Source organism: Saccopteryx bilineata, chromosome 12 (assembly GCF_036850765.1).
Source record: "Saccopteryx bilineata isolate mSacBil1 chromosome 12, mSacBil1_pri_phased_curated, whole genome shotgun sequence".
In the NCBI taxonomy this organism is placed as follows: Eukaryota; Metazoa; Chordata; class Mammalia; order Chiroptera; family Emballonuridae; genus Saccopteryx; species Saccopteryx bilineata.
Genome location: NC_089501.1, coordinates 45,724,380 through 45,743,969, shown reverse-complemented (window position 1 = coordinate 45,743,969; position 19,590 = coordinate 45,724,380). Strand labels below are relative to the sequence as shown.

Here is a 19,590-nt window from a genome sequence, read left to right as displayed (position 1 = left end):
TGTTTCTATCTCGAATGAACATCTCTTTTTTGCCTTAGCTTGACTCTTTGTTATGGTTACAAATATTGCAACTTTAAGCAATTATAATTGTGAACTTAAAACTAGCTTCTAATGCGCACAGTCCTAATAATAAACGTAATGAAAAGTTGCTACCTCAACATTAGCTGTGTTCTTAGAGAAGCAAAACTGAACAAAGCAATCCCGAAATCAAATGTACCCAAAGGCTTAAGACTCTGTCACATTGGAGAATGTCACCTGGATCCACGGGGTGAGCTGCATCAACCCCTGGTTAGGCATTCTGACTTTGACACAGCCCCAGGTAGACTGAAAAGTTCCACAGATTTCTAAACATTCTCCCCAAAACTTGCCAAGCACTGGGAATAACACTTGACACATGCAGACTTCTCCGTCTCTTGGTATTTTGAGAAGAATTGTAAGGGCCAGACGGGGTGTGTGAAGAGGAAGGCTTCCAGCTAGGGCCGGCCAGGTAAGGAGATCGGGAAATCCTTGCTCCAAAAAGCAGCTACAAACCTGAACAAAACTAACAAAAACAACCACTTCACTCTGCACAGTGGCCAAGGGCACAAAGCAATGTGGAGACGCTTATGCTGAAGAAACTGCTGAACTTCAGGTAATTACAGTGTAAACCTGTGGCATGCTTGCGTGCGGCCACTTCCATTCCCCACCCCCACAGTTTGGTCAGGACCAGCGTAGGGCACGTCACAAGGACTGAGAGCTTTGTGGCTGTGGCCATGGTCTCGGCACTTTGCTCGATTTGGTGGACGAGCAGGGAAGGTTCGCTCCACTCCCCGGAGGCCATGGCTGTGGTGGTGGTGAGCACATTCCTGTGGAAGGCTGTGTGACATGTGGAGCAGAGACCAGAAAATGCCAGGCAGAAAGCTGGGTCAAGTTCGAAGAGCTCCTGACAATCCAATATGCTCCCCCTCCGCACACAGACCCATCAGCCGAGGACAGAAGGCTCACTGTTTCCAGGTGTTGGGCAATCTCTGTCCAGGCACTGGATAACCACAAAGCTATGCAGACACTGGGGCAATTCCTAGGAAGCCAGGCTTAACAACCAAAACAAGAAACCAACGCAAGACCTAGCAGAAACATCAGAGGCCGGACATTGTCCGGGAGACAAATTTCACATATTTAACCAATGTGAGTTACTAAACAAAGGCATGACCCACGGAAGGCAGCACCAACTACAACCACCTCTAGGAGGGATCAGAACCCAGAGTTGCTACAGAATAGTATCTAATGTGTTCAGTTTTCAATAAAAATTCTAAGTTATGCAGAGAAACAGGGAAATAAGTCCTATACTCAGAAATAAAAGAGGTCAAAAGAAACTGGTTATGTGCCTCACCAAACATTGGTTTTAGCCAACAAAGACTTCAAGCAGCTTATATAAATGTGTGAAAATATCTAAAGTAAATCATGTTTAAAGAGTTGAAGTATGACAATAGTAAATCAACAACTAGAGATTCTCAGTAAGATAGAAATTACAGGGGGGAAAATAACTAAATTTATATGTCGGAACTGAAATAGACACTGACAAGTGAAAAATTCACTTCAGGAATTCAACCCTAAATTCAAGGAGGCAGAAGAAAAATAATCCCTTGAGGACAGATGAATAGAAATCACCTAATTTGAGGAACAGAGAGGAAAGGGATTTAAAAAAATGAACACAGCCTCAGAAATTTATGGAACAACAATAAAGATAATGACATGGGTTTTTTTTGTTTTTTGTGGGGTTTTTTTGTACTTTTCTGAAGCTGGAAACGGGAGGCAGTCAGACAGACTTCCGCATGCACCCCACTGGGATCCACCCGGCACGCCCACCAGGGGGCAATGCTCTGCCCATCCAGGGCGTCGCTCTGTCAAGACCAGAGCCACTCCAGCACCTGGGGCAGAGGCCAAGGAGCCATCCCCAGTGCCCGGGCCATCTTTTGCTCTAATGGAACCTTGGCTGCGGGAGGGGAAGAGAGAGACAGAGAGGAAGGAGAGGGGGAGGGGCGGAGAAGCAGACGGGCGCTTCCCCTGTGTGCCCTGGCCGGGAATCGAACCCGGGACTTCCACATGGCAGGCCAACGCTCTACCACTGAGCCAACCGGCCAGGGCCAATGACATGTTTTTAATGAGAATTACAGGGGAGAGGGAGGGGAGAGATAAAGAGAGAGAAAAATTATTTGAAAAACTAATGGGTGAAAACTTCCTCAACTTGATGAAGGACACCAAGCTATAATACATCCCAGAATCTTAGTGAATCCCAAATTGACTACATACCAAAAGATCTACACCTAAACATATCACAGTCATGCTGTTCTAAAACAAACAACAACAACAAAATAGAGGACATCTTGAAGGCCGCAGGAAAAGGTGACTCATTCAATACAGGTGAGTATCAGAAGGGTTGAAGTAATGGAGGTCAGGTGCGGTGGGTTGATATGTTTAAAATGCTGAAAGCAAAACCAAACCAAACTGTGAACTAAGAGTTCCACATCCAGAAAAAAAGCGTCCTTCAAAGATAAAGGTGAAATAAATACTTTACCGCAGTGGTCCCCAACGTTTTTTTGGGCCCACGGACCGGTTTAATGTCAGAAAGTATTTTCACGGACCGGCCTTTAGAGTGAGACAGATAAATGTGTCACGTGACCGAGACAAGCGTCAAGAGTGAGTCTTAGACAGATGTAACAGAGGGAATCTGGTCATTTTTTCAAAATAAAACATCGTTCAGACTTAAATGTAAATAAAATGGAAATAATGTGTTATTTATTCTTTCTCTGCGGACCGGTACCAAATGGCCCACAGACCGGTACTGGTCTGTGGCACAGGGGTTGGGGACCACTGCTTTACCAGATAAACAGTGACAGAGAATTCATTGCTAGTAGACTTTTCCTACAAAAAAAACACTAAAGGAATTCCTTTGACTGAGAGAACGTGGCACCAGACAGTAACTGAAATTTGCAGGAAGAAATGAAAAGTGCTGAAAATGGCAAATACAAGGAGTAATATTTTAAAAGTCTAATTTATTATCTAACTTCTTTAAAAGATATAAAGTTGCATAAGCCAGTAAATATAACATTTTACTGTTGAGTTTATTAATAGATATAGATATAATAATATACATGGCATTAATAATACAAAGGAGGAAGAAAAAATGGAGCTACTTTGGACCCCAATTTTTTATTTTTATTTTCTTTTATTAGTTAACATTAGTCTCAAATAGACTGCAGTAAGTCAAGGCACATCCTGTAAGATCAACCAAGAAAATAATTTTCAAATGAGAAAATAAATCAGCAGAAAAATTAAAATAGTCCCCTAAAAATATTTAACAAAATGGAGGGGCCCATACTAAGGAAAAGAGAACTGAAAAAGGAGGTGTACACAGCAATTATAAAATGGAAAATGTAAGTCCAAACCTATCAATGATTCCTTTAAACATAAACGCTCACAGGGGTAATGACAATTACAAGAGTGATAGCTACTCTATATGTACTGAGAGCTAACGATGTGTGGTCTTATATTAGGAATTGTAGATATTTTCTTTCTTAATCCTCAAAATAGCCCTATGTAGTGGTACTACTGTTCTCATTTCCATTTTAGAGAGGAGGAAATGAAGAAAAATTGGGATCAAAGAACTTACCCAGGGATACCAGAACAAGAAGACAGGAGCTCCTTGGAATCAAAATGACTGAAACTATGTGAAAAACCTAGTGGTCCGAATAGGGACATGAGCGCAGACACGCAGTTGGAGAGGACTCGGGCAGGGAAGAAGCAGGGGCAGCCACCGTCCAGCGCTCTCTGTGAATTAACCCGTGTCACCTACACAGCAACCCTTCCAGGCAGGAGGCACAATTATCTGTCTTCACAGGTGAGGAAAGCAAGGCGCAGAGAAATCACCTTGCCCAAAGTGGCACAATAAACGGCAGAGCGCGGATTCACACTGAGTAATCTAGCCGCAGAGCCTGTGAGCGTATTATGCTGCCTCTCAGTAAGTCACACTGTTTTTTTTCCTCCAACTTCATCAGGCAAATCACAGAGAACACCAGTAAAAGGGAGCGTGCAGGTAGCTAGTTCCGCGAAGGACAGGGAGTCCTGAAAATGGAAACCTGGAGGGCGGAGGGAATGTATCAATCATTCCTGCTCTACCTTGGCGGAGGGCTTTTGGAGTAAATTTTGTAAGTGTCCGATCCTTCATTCATCCACTCACTCGTTCATTCATTAAAAAAAAAAAAAAAACTCTCAAGCTTGCTGCTTCTTCTCCCTCACGGGAAAGGGGTGGAGGTAAGGCAGACGACGATAATTTTCATGAGTCCCTCATATAATCCTCACATCCACCCTATGAATTGTGTCCCTGTCACCCTTTTGTTGATGAAGTGGCAGCTCTAGCACAAAGCCTGTATGTGGTGGCAGTAGGAAGCGAGGGACTCCAATGCCCACGCACTTCCTCCTGGGCCTGGAACAGGAGGGGGTCGTGGATGTGGGCGGGGACTCCGGCACCCCGACTGCTGGGCAGGATTCACTGTGCTCTACAGATGCATTTCATCATCCTGGTCCTAGGCACTCAGTCGTGAAACGTTGGCCAGAAGTGGAGCTTACGAAAAAAAAAAAAAAAAAGAAAAACTAAAAGCTTGTTGTCTTTCATTTGATTTTTTTTATTTGAACATCAAATAGGTTGAGAAAATTGTTTACAGGTGCTTGACCATCCCACTGGATTCTTTACTTTTTAAAAGTGCAAAAGAGGTTTATAAGTGTGTTTCATTAAACAAAGCAAAGCTGCAACAGAACAGAATCACATCAATAATATTATGCATCAGCAGAAGGGCATATTAATCCATCAAACACAATTTGGCATTTGAGCCTTTCCCCATAAGACAGGAGCTCTCCACTGAAGAGTATGTAGTGCACAAGAACGCATTGTTTATAAGTTGTGAGAGAACATAAACTGGCAAAATGTCACTTATTAATTCAAGTCTCTGGAACCAATGACCTCTCTGTGAATGCAAAGGGGTCCGTGTCTCAGGCACCTGCTCATGGGGCTGTTTGTTGTCTCCAGGGTACACAGCTCTGTGCAAACACACTCAATATGGGTTTGGAACATGGCAGCATTTACATATTTTAAAATTTCAGGCACATTTGGATGCAAAAAAAAAAAAGAATAGAAATTTTTCTTGAATATCTAAAAGACAGTGCAAAATTGAAGTACCATGATAGAGGCAGCAGTTACTTAGAAAACAATTAAAAATGACTTAGAAAGAGGCCACTCTCGCTTTAATCCAAATGGAAAGGAAATGCAGTTAGAAACAGAGTAGTCGCACTAATGAGAACACGGGTGTTTGGAGCCGCAGCTCATTTCGCTGCAGCTGAGGGTGAGTCAGTTTTCAGGGAGTTCCCCTAAGGAAGTGCACAATGGGTTCCGGGTCATCCTCCCAAGACTTGCTCCAAAGAGAACCATGGCTGCCTCCTAAGCTAGCACATGACCCTATCTGCCTTTAATAACTCGTTTCCCAAAGCAGACTGGCCTGCGACCGTCAGACACGACTATGGTCCTAGCGATCGTTCCCAGTGTGCACAGTCCATCTCAGAGCCGGCATAAGATCTGGAATAGGAAAAGATTTGGAATGGGTTCCATGTGGGGGTACTTTCAACCAATGGCCTACGTCGATGGCCATTTCAATGTATAAGATTTTAACAGGTGAGAACACCTGGATGTGACTGAAAGTAAATGATCAGTTAAGTCCCTTATTTATTCGGCCCCAGAAAGGCATGGGATATTGACGTGGTTAAACATACTTACAAGAGTTAACAGGGAAAGTTACTCACAGATGGCACTCACTTCCTTAGGGGTTTTGCAACCTACAGCTGGTCTTCTCTTTGGATGAACTAGCCTCTCTGACCGTTGTGGGACGCCATTACAGAGTCCTGACAGCAAGCCCAGAGCTCTCCAGTGGCCACAAACACAGACCGCTGTCTATTCCTTGGACGGCACTGCGCATGTCACTTGTTCTTCCCTGGAACTCAAGCTGTCATTTCAGAAATGGCTGTCAGACAGCGCAGGTTATTTGTGGCTTACAAGGCAGAAGGCCGAGCGCTGAGGCAAACCCCGGACACGGGTATTGATCTGCCTCATCATCCTTTCCAGATTCTTATTACTGTATTTTTTGTTCTCCAAATTCCTGAACCCACTTCCCCACAGTACCTCAACACGCCTCCCAGGCCAATCACGTCTTTTAAACCCTAAATTGCCTGGTAGTGGGGGTAAATCACAGCGTGCTCCCTACACCCAACAGCCACAGCAGCAGCAAAATGTCAGCTGTCCATTAGTGGCACTTCAAATACTGAAGAGATTTCTAGAAGTATTTGAGACTCCTGGGCTAACATTCCAGCCATCTGGTATTCTCGGCCCATTTCAAATATAGTAGTATCTTAACATGAATACAAACACACTAGATGAAGAATGTAAGACCCCCCCCCTGTAGTACTGTTTGGATTTAGCTGGTATTATATCATCTATAGTCCTAATATTTTTTTTGTTTGTTTTTATTTTTTTAAAAGAAAATCTAAGTATAAACATTAAAAAGAACCCACTGACCCATTAGCTACTGTCCAAAAATATTACTACTAATATTTTGGTAAAGCAAAATTAGCTGCCCTGAATAAATTTTCCTTTTCAGGTATAATCTCTGCTACATAAAGATTGTCTCTCACTCAATATCCAACAATAGGCATCTGGATTAGTGCTATTTTGTCTACTGTGGATATAAAAGTTGATATGAAATGTGATCTTCATTTAAATGAATAATCACCAGGCCTCAGGCATCAATGACTGCATACAAAAAAAAACTGAATATTTTTTGTTGGTTTTGCGTGTTAACCCAGTCAAATCAAATCCAGAACTGAATCACTACATTCAATTGTCTAATAAAACAAGCATTGTAATTTCAAAAATATATATATTATAATATATAAGGTGCTCCTTAAACAAAACAACAACAAAAGAATTATGTTCTAAACATATTCTTAATGACAAGACATAAAGTTGCCCCCAAATTTAGATGCACATATACGAAAAACACTTCTTTTTTTCCTTTCTTTTTTCTTTTTCCTTTTTTGGCCCTGCCTGGTTCCCAGTCCTCTGATGACCAGGTATTGGGCATTAGAAATGAGGGAAATTCACTTTTTGAAATAGGCATCCCTGGAGAAGCCCTGGGAGCTTAGCTGGGTTATTGGCTGACACATCAGCTCTCAAAGGGATTCAAATTATAGACAGTGAAGTCACTAGAGAGAATCAAACTTTCTTTTTAGCTGAGAAGAGGAAACCCATAGTTACTCTCAACCAACAGAGGTCCTAGAGAAGGCTGCCCTGCGGCTAGAGCGAGGCTTTCTCTTTTAGTCTATAGGTCAATAGATTCCTGTGGCCTCGTTCTAGTCTCGTTCTCCTGGCTTATAAAGTTTAATAAAATCAGCTCTGGGGGAAGTTTTTCATGTTATCCCCCAAAGCCAAAACCTCATTTTTGGATGCTCTCTAAATAACCAAGGGCATGTGTAGTCTGAGCATGTCCCAGGCGCCTGAGTAGGGTGTGCTCCTCTCCTCGGCCCCTGTCCAGCTTCAGAGTGTGCTCGGCCAGCTGCAGGGACACCGCTGTCCATGGCGACTGCTCCCAATCAGGGCCATATGAGGAAGTGAAGAGAAGGGGGACTCCCCATGGATCCTAGGGCAGCCGGCAGGACACGTGGCACTGGGGAGCTGCAGCCCGTGGCCCGGACACCCTGAGCCTCACAGTTCTATCCAGTGTCTACCCTGCTTCCCTCCAAGTTCTGTAGTACCTACAATAATCATGCACACTTACTATTTTAGCCTAGTGCCTCGGGGCTTAAAGTGTCACTAGGGTGCCCACTTATTTGAAGTGCTTTTGGTCATAGGCTGGGCAGCACACATGACTAATTCACCTTCAGTGTTAGTTACACAGCAGAAAGCTGGGGGAAGGAGGCTCTCTTTTATAAAACAAAAACAAGAAATTAAAAAAAAAATGTATCCCTCACAGAGACACTGGTATATGTGGAGGTGACTTAACTGGGATCAACTTGCTGTTTTCCACAGGTCCCTGGGCAGCAAAACTTAGCCAGAACCCAGGACCTGTATACATAGTGTTCTCAAAAGCCAACGGAAGAGTATTCAGCAAATCTGAAGGTGCAGTGTGAGAAGTTGACGAAGTCTAGACAACTAGGGGCTCTCCCTTCCCTGTGTGCCTCTCGTATTCCTAGAGGGGAAATGAACAATGACCGGAGGTTCAGCTACAGCCACGCAACAGAGTGAAAATGTCCTGGCGCCCCTTTAACAAAAGGGCGCATCACCTTAGGAATACAAGAGGGCGCCATTATCAACCCTTCATCCAGCTTTCTCCAAGTCAGCAGGTAAAGGAGCCACTTCTATATTTTTCCTGTGGCTTAGATTCATTAAAAAAGTGCTTCACAGAGGTGAAAGGTCCACTCTCCGGCCTGGCTCTCAACACGTTGCTTAAACACACAGACTCATCTGAGCTCCAGCTCGCAGACTGGGTTCAGTCACAAAACGCTAGAGGAGTCCTCATGCTTGGCAATGTAGCAAAGGGAGAAAGAGAGCTGTTACAGAAAACTCGGCCCTGCGCTCCCTCGGGCTGTTCCCAGAAGAAGGCGTGCCGCTAAGAACTGAGCAAGCGAACAAACGGCCACTCGGACGGCAGAGCCGCGGTGGAGGCTGCAAGCTGGAGTGTGTTCAGGAGCAGAATTTTGCTGTGGTGGTTATGACGTGGGTAGAATGCCGCGGGGATTCTCAGAAACCTGGGGGAGCCGGGGAGCTCTCAGATTGTGGTGGGGAAACCCTCTGCCTCCCCGTCGCCGATGTAATACGTTTGCAAGGAATGTGATAACATGGGGCCCATGGTGTCCATCTGGCCCTGGTGCGGCTCCGCCATGGGGCCGGCCCCGCCGCTGGCCGGGGAGTGCAGGCGGTGGGCGTCCAGCATCTCCAGCAGCAGGTCGTAGAGGGGCACCACGTTCTTGCACTTCATGTTGTAGAGATGCTCCATGCCCTTGTTGCTGGTGGGGGAGGGGGGAAGACAGAGAGAAGACCACTTTAGACCATCGCCCACCCCAGGGCAGCGGAAGTAAAAGCTCTAAAGCACATGCCAATCTTTCTTCCTGTGTGAAGAGCCATTTTAGGAGGTGCTCTGCAGGTGGCCCGCCCACTGACTCGAATGAGAGCCTATTCCCTCTGTGGGCATCCCATCTCAACAGAGCACAGACGAGAGACACAACCTGCTAGGACAGAGTTGTTATGTTTTGTTTTTAAGTGGAGGACAGTTCAAGAAGTTCCCTTGCTTAAAACTTCCCAATGGCTTCCCATTTAACTCAGAGTAAAATCTAAAGTTCTTTTTGTGCTCTACAAGGTGCAACTGGTGTGACTTCACCAACCGCTCAGAGCTCCCCCCACCTCGACTCTTTCCCCAACGCACTCCCTTTTGCCACATTCGTCTTGGGACTGTCCCATGAAGAAACTAAACTCTCTTTCTTCCCAGACTCAGGGCCTCTGCACTGGCTGTTCCTTCTGCCCGGAGTGTCCTTCCCTCAGCCCTTCAAATGCTACTTTCTCTGAAAGGCCTTCTGTCCCCCAGTGGCAATGGCCACAGCTCTGCAGCTGCAGCCCTCTCCTTTGATGTTACTCTATGTTTCCCACCCCAGATTCTTCTGTTTCTCCACGTCTGTGTTCATATTTCTCCTTAACCACCCAAGCATGTGCACACACGCACAGACACGCACACGCGTGTGTGCACATGTCAACACATACACCACAAGTTCCATGAGGGGCAGCGACCGGCCCATCCCGCAGGCCTACAGTGGCGCCACGGCCCTGGCCAATGTCCGGACGATGGGGGCTAAATGGACGCAGGGAAGTGTGGGCACCTGGCATTGCTCTGTTCACCACACCCCTCCTCTGTGCTCCTCCGTCAGCCCCACCCTGCTCTGTCCCCACCACGCCCCCAAGGGAAAAAATACAACAGCTGTTATCTACCTTGAAACTTGAAAAAAGTACCATGTGTCCACAGTCCCAACAGAAGGCCCTGGACTCCATCTGCATTGTTAGTAGGGGAAAGTCAGCTCAGGTTGGAGAGCTTCCATGAAAACCCAGCGTCAAAGCTATGCAAGCCGTACAACACCACCGCCGAAATGACGGGCTTGAGTGGCATTTTGTTTATTTTTGTTTTGCTTCACTTTAATTTAAAACATCCTTAAAGTGAAAAGCCCGCTGGCTCTGACACTGTCTTGCTCACACAACCTAAGGAATCACATTTAGAGTCAGGTGAAATCTGGTGTCAAATCCTCTGAGCAACAATGTATGGCCGGGCCCAGGTGTAACAAAAGAGTGTTCTGTGATTTTTGTAGATCGTAGTGAGGCACCAAAATACTAGTGTATGTGTGTGTGTGTGTGTGTGTGTGTGTGTGTGTACCAGTGAGAGAGAGAGAGAGAGAGAGAGAGAGAGAGAGAGAATACTCAAAGCTTTCAACAGAACAGCAACTTCTCACCAGCTTTTCACAAATTCAAACAGAAACTCTAGGGGGCGCTCCCTGTGGCTCGTCTCACTATATATTATATTTCCAGTCAAACCAGCGAGGCCTGTAAGTTTACTGAAGATATACCTGGGATTCACTTATTAGGTTTGCTCCTGCTGCAAAGGTTGATAGATTTCCAAATTCAGTTCCTATCGACAAATAAAAATCTTCATCTACAAAGCACGGTTTCTACAACATCTTTGAAATTCCTAGCTCAGACTAAAAATGAATACATTTCTTCAAGGAGAGGATTCAGGTCTCGGCCAGAAAATTTGATAGAGGATTATGTTATTCTGAATGGGGTCCCCACTCCCCTCTTTGTCATATTCATCCAAAGAAAAGAGACAGGAAGGGTTTGGAAATGTGTACTCCAAATGTAGTCACCTACTCTACCTGCCCAGGTGAGTAACTTCATCTGTGACACAGGGATTTTGATGGAATTCTTGAAAATAAAGACTACAATTGCTTTCTCCCAAACTTTGCCGAGTGGAAGCCCTTAATTGGGAATTTGAAATTCACAGAATTGGGAAATAGCCAAGTAAGTTTTTCATTCATTCCTTCACTCAGTAATAATGCTGCGAGCATATACGACATATAAGACTTCATATAGAGCACTGTAGGGGCTACAGAAAAAAAGGAAGATACATTTATTTTCTTAGGAAGCTGACAATTTGCAAGTTTGTCTCCAAAAAGGGTGGCACCTGGGACTTTAATGGGCAAACTTCTTGCCATTTGACCTACAGTCTCAAGGTTTGAAAGCCCCTTAAAATTGAATCTGATTCTTTTCAGACCCTTGGCCCTTCCCTCATCGCCACTAAGGAAAGGAATGTCCTTTGCAGACCTGAGGTCCCGTGCTTACTCCATGGGCACCTGTCTCTCTACTGCAATGATGTCACCTCATTTCTGTGGCCTTCATGGAGTACAAAAGCCACCCCTTTTGTCCTCCCCTCTCTGCAGGCTAAGTTCTTCTCGTGACAACAGTACCCACTAAGCCTCTGCCAGCCACCTTACAGGTCTATTGAGAATAGACATCAGGTCACTATTACCTTTTGTAACAGAAAGCTCTATTGCCTCTGGTAAGGTTCTTCCTTAGTGCCAATAGGAAATATTTAATGATCAGTTACAATATGCCAAGGCTTAAATTAAGCTAGTTGGTATTTGGTACACAGGGTACACAAAACGGATTATGATAGCTACCTCACAAGACTACAGTTTAAGGGGCAGAAAGATAAAACAGTGGGCAATAGCCTGACCAGGCGGTGGCACAGTGGATAGAGCATCGGACTGGGATGTGGAGGACCCAGGTTCAAGACCCCGAGGTCGCCAGCTTGAGTGTGAGCTCATCTGGTTTGAGCAAAGCTCACCAGCTTGGACCCAAGGTTGCTGGCTTAAGCAAGGGGTTACTCCGTCTGCTGTAGCCCCACGGTCAAGGCACATATGAGAAAGCAATCAATGAACAACTAAGGTATTGCAATGAAAAACTAATGATTGATGCTTCTCATCTCTCTTCGTTCCTATCTATCCCTCTCTCTGACTCTCTCTCTCTCTGTAAAAAAAACCCCAAAAACCAAAACCAAACAAACAAAAAAATCCAGTGGGCAATAACAACCACAAAGAGCAGATTCAAGTCCCAACTATGCCTTAAGGGTCAGGAGATGCCTCCTGCAAGGAATGATAGCTAAACTATGATAGACTAGCTTACTGTTCAGAAATATGCGCTCCCTGTGCCATGGGTCCATGACTTTGACTTCGGATGCCATCACGTGACTTGCTTGGCCAATGGAATGTTAGCAGACATGAATTAAAAGATTAAAACTGCCATTTCTATGAAAATAACATGTCCCAGCTAAGCTGTGGGTACAGAAGGATATAGAACAGAGGCACCTCACCAACCTGCAGGCCTGCAGCTTACAGCCATTGCCCAACTGCATTCAGCCTCCATAGCTGACTCCCAGATGTGTTCGGGAGCCGGGCAAAGAGACAGAGCTGCCTCAACTGCCTGCAGCCTGCGGTGGGCTCCCCATGACTCACAGAACACTTGTTTATGGCTAGAGCTCAGACTGCGAGGAAACCCTACAAAGTAGGGGCAAGAGTGGATAAAAAAGTAACATTAGCAAAATAAACACATTTCTACTTTGATCTAAAAGCCTTTCCAAGGTTTGCAGTAAGGAAATGATGTGATCAGATTTGCTATTAGGATGGTCACCCTCCACTGTGGAGAATGAATTTGAAAGTCAGGGAGAAGTGTAGGATGGCTGGGATGGAAACCCAGAAGGAAATGACAGTGCCTTTGACCAAGGTTAATGGCAGTGGGGGTGGCAAGAAGAGGCTTGAGAGGGGTGGAGGAATCAATGTCGACTCTCCACGAGGCATAGGGGTGCAGAGTCTCTCGTGTAGGATTCGTAAGTGAAGCAAGGAGATTATGCTGCAGGAACCACAGTAGATGTGCCCAGTGCCTTCAGAGGACGGGTGTCCTCACAGACGTCCCTTGATCAGGTGGGACAAAGTGAATGACAGAAATTGTTCTCTTCCCCCGATGTGCACACTGCACACTCTCCCTCCCCCTGGAGGACCTTGCACATGCTTCTAACTAAGTATAAATATCTCTTTCTCCAGGAAGCTTTCTCTGATCCCGCTCCCATGCCCGAGGCAGGTTTCAAACCTCGGTCTCGTATCCTCCCAAAGCGTTTATGCTTATTTCCTGCCAGAAACTGTGCCAAGTGTGCTGTCTGCATCCGGGCCTCCGCCCTTCCCGGGCCAGCCGGGATGTATGCTTGGGGCCTGTCTTCCTTCTGCCTGTCCTGTGGGGGACCGAGGACGCCTCACCTCATGTGCCTGATGTGGGAGAGAATGAGCAGGAGCTGGGCCAGGCGCCGGTGCTGCTGCTGCAGGGTCAGGCCGGCCTTGGCCATCAGGTGGATCAAGGTGTCTATGATCTTGTCCAGGACACGGTGGATATGGTCCTTCTCTTCCAGAGACTTCAGAGTGCTGGACAGAAATGTGTACACTCCTGAAGGTGCAGAGAGAGAGAGAGAGAGAGAGAGAGAAACTCAAAGAGGATGACGTCTAGGAGACTGAAGGTGTGCATGAGACAAAATGGGGAGCCAGCGTCTTCCCCTCACGCAGCGAGGGGGACATGTAGGACCCATGTGATCCAAGCAACCTTGCAGAATTCCTGTGTGTGAGCCAATCTCCAGGGTTTGTCATCAAGAGTTCCTAGGAAAGGCACTGTTAGCCTTGGGGCCGTAATGGTCCTACTAGCTACCCCCTCTCTGACAAGTTTGACACTAACCCAAATGATCCCCTTAATGCGGATGATAACCCTGTGACAGGGGCATTATCCTTCCTTTCCAAATGAAGAACATAAGGGCAGAGAGATACATTAACCAGGATAAATCAAGAGGAAGAGAGCAAAGCTGAGACGGAAGCCCAACAAGGTAACTCCACATCTGCTCATTACAAGGAGATGCGCAGGAGACACATGATCTCTTGGTTTGCTCAGTGATTGACAGGTACTTTTTTCTGGGTAATGCCTAACTTGCTGTTACATTTCAGGGCAAAGGTGTAGGGCCCCAGTAGTTTGCCTCCTCCAATGAAAGGTTAGTGACAGGTGGTGGACCTTGCAAAGTGCTGTTTTTCCCTGCCAGGCCTTTCTTCCGGCACTAAATTCTCCTCCCTGGGCCACATGTCCATGCAGAACCAGTCGGCCACTCTAGTCTTTTGGACAATAACAGCCCCACCTCACAGTGTCCACATACAAGTCCAGAAAAATCAGAGGTTTTTTCCTTGACTCGTGTATGGACGTTGTGAGCTAGAACTGGTTTGCTCTAGAAATGCCGAGCTTGGAGTCTGAGAATAAATACAGGACTTTTTACTAGTGCATCTTCCTAGAGCACAAGGAGCTCCGGGGTGCAGAACAGAGCATTCCAAGGACCAGCAGAGGGGATAGCTGGGGGCGGGGGCGGGGGCAGGGGTGGGGGCAGGGGCGGGGCCTAGGGAATCCTGGTTCCAGTTACATGGTCCTGCTTCTTATATTTTTATTCATTTGACTGTGGAGTTTTCATAGTATCCTTTCTTACACATGAATCTATACATTTCTTTCTTGCTTAAAGATACTGTGAGTTGGGTTTCTGTCACTGGCAGCTGAAAGAATTCTGACTATTCAACTAAGTTGTGAGCTCAGCCCAAGGACCAGAAGGAGGTTGGCAAAGAGGTGGGCAGTATGGAGAGCTAGAGGGTCAGGGTGGCTCGCCCTTATTTTGGGGCCACAAGGATGGATTTTCTATCAAGTGAACATTCGAGATTCAGCTCCATGCGGCCTAATGATACCATCTTGCAGGAAGCAGATGAGGTGGTATTTTCTCCCAATGACATGTACTTAGCAATATATTTTTTTGGTCTTTTTTTCTATTCAGCCCACTTGCCTTCTCATAAATATATATATTTTTTCTTCCTCCTCCCCATCCTCCTTACGCCTTCAAGCTAAGGCTTCCAAGTTTATCATCCCTGACTTTTTAGTACTGAATGGGGGACGTGTTATGGCTCACCCAGCAGCCTGTAGGTTGGGAATGGGGAAAACATTTACCTAGAGGAACTCATAGTAAGCAGAGTTGTAATTACCTGGAATGGAAAAACGGCTAAGTTTTAAAACAAGTACAACAACAACAGCAATAAAACCAGAATGGTCAGGATCCTGGCTTGCATGCAGTTAAATAGAATAATGCAGCGTTTGGTACCCAGGAGCATGTTGGTCCGGACCACAGAGAGCACAGAATGAGTAAGCAGCAGGGACGTAGCAGGACAGGAGGAGATTGCTGGATTGCTTCATTGATGTCCCATGTGGGCTGTTGATAAAGCATGTGTCCATTAGAAAAACAAGCAGATGTCCAGAGGCCTTCGTATTGGCCCAGAGGCATTGAATGGCAGGGAAGGTGTGTGTAGGAGGTTTGGGAGTCTGGGACAGTCTCTGCTGAGTCCCCATAACCTGCCTCTTGTCACACTGTGTCATCACACACACTCGAGCCCTGTGTTTCCTGAAGGCTATCCTGGGAACCTGCCCAGGCCACAGAGCTGTGTTCATCCAACTTGGATGATGCATTTTCTACCAATTTTCTATTTTGTTACTACTCGGGATGCTGATAATCCCATTCTTGTTCAAGGAGCAAACAGCCTTGATGTCCCTTCCTGGGAAGGAGACCTGGGAAGGCACAGCCCTTGGCCTCCCTACTCGTGCACACAGGGTTAGAACAGAATGTGCTAGACTCTCAGACATCCTGAGGGCCAGCATTGCACTGTGCCCTTTGCAAGGGAGGGAAGAGCCTTGGCACTCAGACGTTAGGGTAAGGAGTTTCCTCTCGGTCTGTGGATCCCTGCTCTTCCTCGACATGCACACACGAACAGAGATTCCTTCCCTCAGCACGCTGTCATGGAGAGCGTACTGTGCACGTGCATTATGTTACATGACAAAGGTTCAAGACTTATTTTATTCTCAGTGTTAACGTCTTATGAGCAGATATTGCCTGTGGAGTAAGAATTCTCTTAACACCGACTCTTGGGAGGCAAGCCATTCTCAGAACAAGCCTGTTTTTCTAGATCTGTTTTGGCATCCATACAATTTATCATCTCAGCCTCATCAGCAGATGCTGCTAGCTGTGCAAGTACACTTAGAAGGAGAAATACAGCACTAGCGAAATGCCAATAATAGACTATCTCAGCCATCATCCTTATGGGCTATTCGGGCCAAATATGGTCCAGGTTGGATGCCTGTTGCCACTAAAGGGCTGTTTGAAAGAAACAACTGATACCTAAATTCCCAGAATGCTTCAGGAGCATTGGCAAGAGGCAGGTGGGGCTGCTGGTCACTTCCACATCCCAGGTGGTCTCTGCCACCCTGGGCAACTATGCCACTGTTCCCAGAAGCACAGAGCCACGATCTGAAACAAAGGACCTTCAGAAACATTCTTGCGATGGGACAAGCTTTTGCAACTCTTGAGGTTGCTTCAAATCCCAAAGGTGGACAGAAACCATCTGTATGTCATTATCCAGTCTCAGAGTGTTGTGGCCAGTTCTGAGCATCTCCATACTCCGAATCTTACAGCCAACACTGAGAGTTGTAGGAAGAGTCTGTGGAGAAAGCTGTAGACAGCAAGGAGCGGGCAGCAAAAACCACAGGGACACCCCCGCATACAGATCTCAATTCTGCCCTTCTCTCCGTCTGGGTCTCGCTGATTCCTCTCATTCTGCTGGGACGCTCTTTTCCTTTTTCCTTTTTGCTCTTTATTCCACAGGAACTCCTCTCCACCCCTCATCACTCTTCCAGGTAATAGAGTCTTCCAGAATTTGGAGGGACGCAGGCACGAACACTGCAGTGTACACATGCACCTGGCCGTGCCTAACATAACCAGGGTGACCAGCTGGCCCTGCTGTTGCCCTCCACTGGGAGGCACATTTAACCGCTCCTAGACAGGGGAGGACTGCTAAGGTCCCGGGCTTACCAGATGCTTAAGGACACACTCTCCAAGCAAGGCCACATGTGGTTTGTGTTTTTTTTTTTACTGAATTTATTAGGGTGACATTGGATAATAAAACTATACAGGTTTCAAGTGTACAATTCAATAAAACATCATCTGCATAAAGCATCATGTGCTTACTACCCAAAGTCAAGTCTCTCCCTGTTCCCATTCACCCCCCTTTGCCCATTTTCACCCCCTCGTCCTCTTTTCTGTCTGGTTATCACCACACTGTTGTCTGTGTGTGTGTCTCATCTACACACACACACACACACACACACAGAGTTGTTGTTTAATCCTTTCACTTTTTTCACCTACCCCTCCAACCATCCACCCTTCTGACAGCTGTCAGTTTGTTCTATGTATCTAGACTTCTGTTTCTATTGTGTTTGTTAAATTAATTGGTGAATTAGATTTCACATATAAGTGAGATCATATGGTATTTGTTTTTCCCTGCCTGGCTTATTTCACTTAGCATAATAATTTCCAGGTCCACCTATGCTGCTGCAAAAGGTAAGGTCTTCTTATTTTTTATGGCTGAGTAGTATTCCATTGTATAGATGTATCACAGCTTGTTTTATCTACTTTTCTACTGATGGGTACTTGGGCTGTTTCCAGATCTTGGCTATTGTAAATAACACTGCAGTGAACACAACAAAATATATATTCTTTTGAATTAGTGTTTTGGGTTTCTTCAGATATAGGCCCAGAAGTGGGATTCCTGGGTCAAAAGGTAGTTCCACTTTTTAATTTTTTTGAGGAAACTCCATAGTGATTTCCACAGTGGCTTTACCAGTCTACATTCACACCAACAGGGCACAAAGGTTCCCTTTTCTCCATATCCTTGCTGACACTTGTTGTTTGTTGATTTGTTATTTTTAAAGATTTTATTTATTGATTTTAGAACAATGACAAAGAAAAAGAAAGGTGGATGGAGGAGCAGGAAGCATCAACTCGTAGTAGTTGCTTCTCATATGTGTCTTGACCAGGCAAGTCCAGGGTTTTGAACTAATGACCTCAGCATTCCAGATAGATACTTTATCCACTCTGCCACCACAGTTCAGGCATTTGATGACTTATTGATGAAAGCCTTTCTGACAGGTGTGAGGTGATTGTGGTTTAATTTGCATTTCTATGATGATTAGTGACTTTGAGCATCTTGTCATGTGCTTATTGGCCACTCAGATGGCCACAATGTTTCTTTTCCAAAATGAAGACAGTGACAGTGGACCCAGGGGAATCCTTCAGTCTGTGGCAGCTTGACCAAAATGAAAGGAAATGACTCAAAAGAAAAAGATAGTGAAGAAAACTCAAGTCCACAGCTGTAATTGGACTGGCCCAGAAAGCTGTCACACAACTGGGACAAAAAAAGAACTTCTCCTCTTAATCTGTTCACCCACGATAAAGTGGCAGATCAGCCTTTCAGGTTTTCTGCTGGGAATTGCTTCGACAACCAAATAGCGTGTTTGTTCAGAAGGGTCTTCAAGGTTGACAGTTTGATGAGCAGCATGTTTGTTTTGTGCTTAACCTGTGACTGCTGTTTGTCTTGGGGATGGTATGGGCCCTTGTGGCCGTTCAAACAGCTCATGGTCGCCACTGCCACTTAGTGGAAGAGGTTGTGCTGGACCTCCTACAATGTGCAGAATAGTCCCAAACAATGAAATACAAGATTTTTTTATTATTATTATTGAATGCCTTAATGAACCGAGCCTACTATAAACAAAAATCTGTAGCGCAAAGTTTTGAAAAGCTTTTATAAGGCTGTCCACAAAAGGTCCAACATGCACGCTTGCTAGAGAGAGGGAAGTTCAAATGGAATGTAATTTATTAAAATTAAGTCATGCACTGACTTTCTGTGGTCTGTCAATTGAATATATTACCTAAGCTTTTCCATGGTATACTTGGTTGAAATGACTTTGGTGCAGTTGTAATACAAAAGCAACACACCTGGTTGCAAATATGTAGAAAAGATGCAAGGCTCTTCTAAACAAAATCAGGGTCAACTATTATCAAGTTGTAAATTTTGTGTTCTTGCCTTCTATCTGTTTTTAAATAATTTTATAGCATGATGAGATATCCATTTTGTGAAAAGTACATTTTAAAATTATTTGGGGGTTCTTGTCTTTCTGCCTTGCCTTAACACGGTCTCCAGAGACTTCTCACACACTTCTTGATCAATCTTACATGTATATCCATTTCTTTTTTCTAATCTGTCATCTCTTTGTTGTTTATCTAAAGGATATGACCTTTATAAGTTCCAGAGAATGAATATTTGCCTTAAATGTCATGGGTTATTAAGACAGAGTGTAGGTTTCCATACACTTGAGCACTTCCTCATTTTATATCACAACAAAGGAAATTATTTTGACAATACACATAATAAAGACTAGCTCATTTGCAAAATTATCTCTTTATATTATTCTTTATATTATTCTTTGACAGTCTGGTTCTGTTGACATATTAGTACTAAATCAATCTAATTTCT

The 19,590-nt window shown here is 45.1% G+C and overlaps 1 protein-coding gene and 1 non-coding gene across 5 annotated transcripts in view; both read right to left on the bottom strand.

Annotated features, from left to right (window-relative positions):
• Positions 1-2,048: 2,048 nt before the first annotated feature.
• On the bottom strand, positions 2,049-2,124 carry TRNAG-GCC (transfer RNA glycine (anticodon GCC)). Its single transcript has one exon. It is a non-coding gene; the product is annotated as a tRNA-Gly (tRNA).
• Positions 2,125-4,651: 2,527 nt separating this feature from the next.
• The window catches only part of ESR1 (estrogen receptor 1), a 366,942-nt gene continuing 352,003 nt past the window's right edge, over positions 4,652-19,590 (bottom strand). For 3 of the 4 annotated variants that reach the window (XM_066247891.1, XM_066247890.1, XM_066247889.1), the window contains 2 exons: positions 13,423-13,606; positions 4,652-9,084 (listed from right to left, as the gene is read on the bottom strand). In XM_066247891.1, coding sequence (XP_066103988.1) covers positions 8,847-9,084; positions 13,423-13,606 — 422 coding nt within the window. In that variant the 3' untranslated portion in view covers positions 4,652-8,846. The remainder of the gene's footprint in view (positions 9,085-13,422; positions 13,607-19,590) is intronic. The other variant, XM_066247892.1, reaches the window with a different exon arrangement.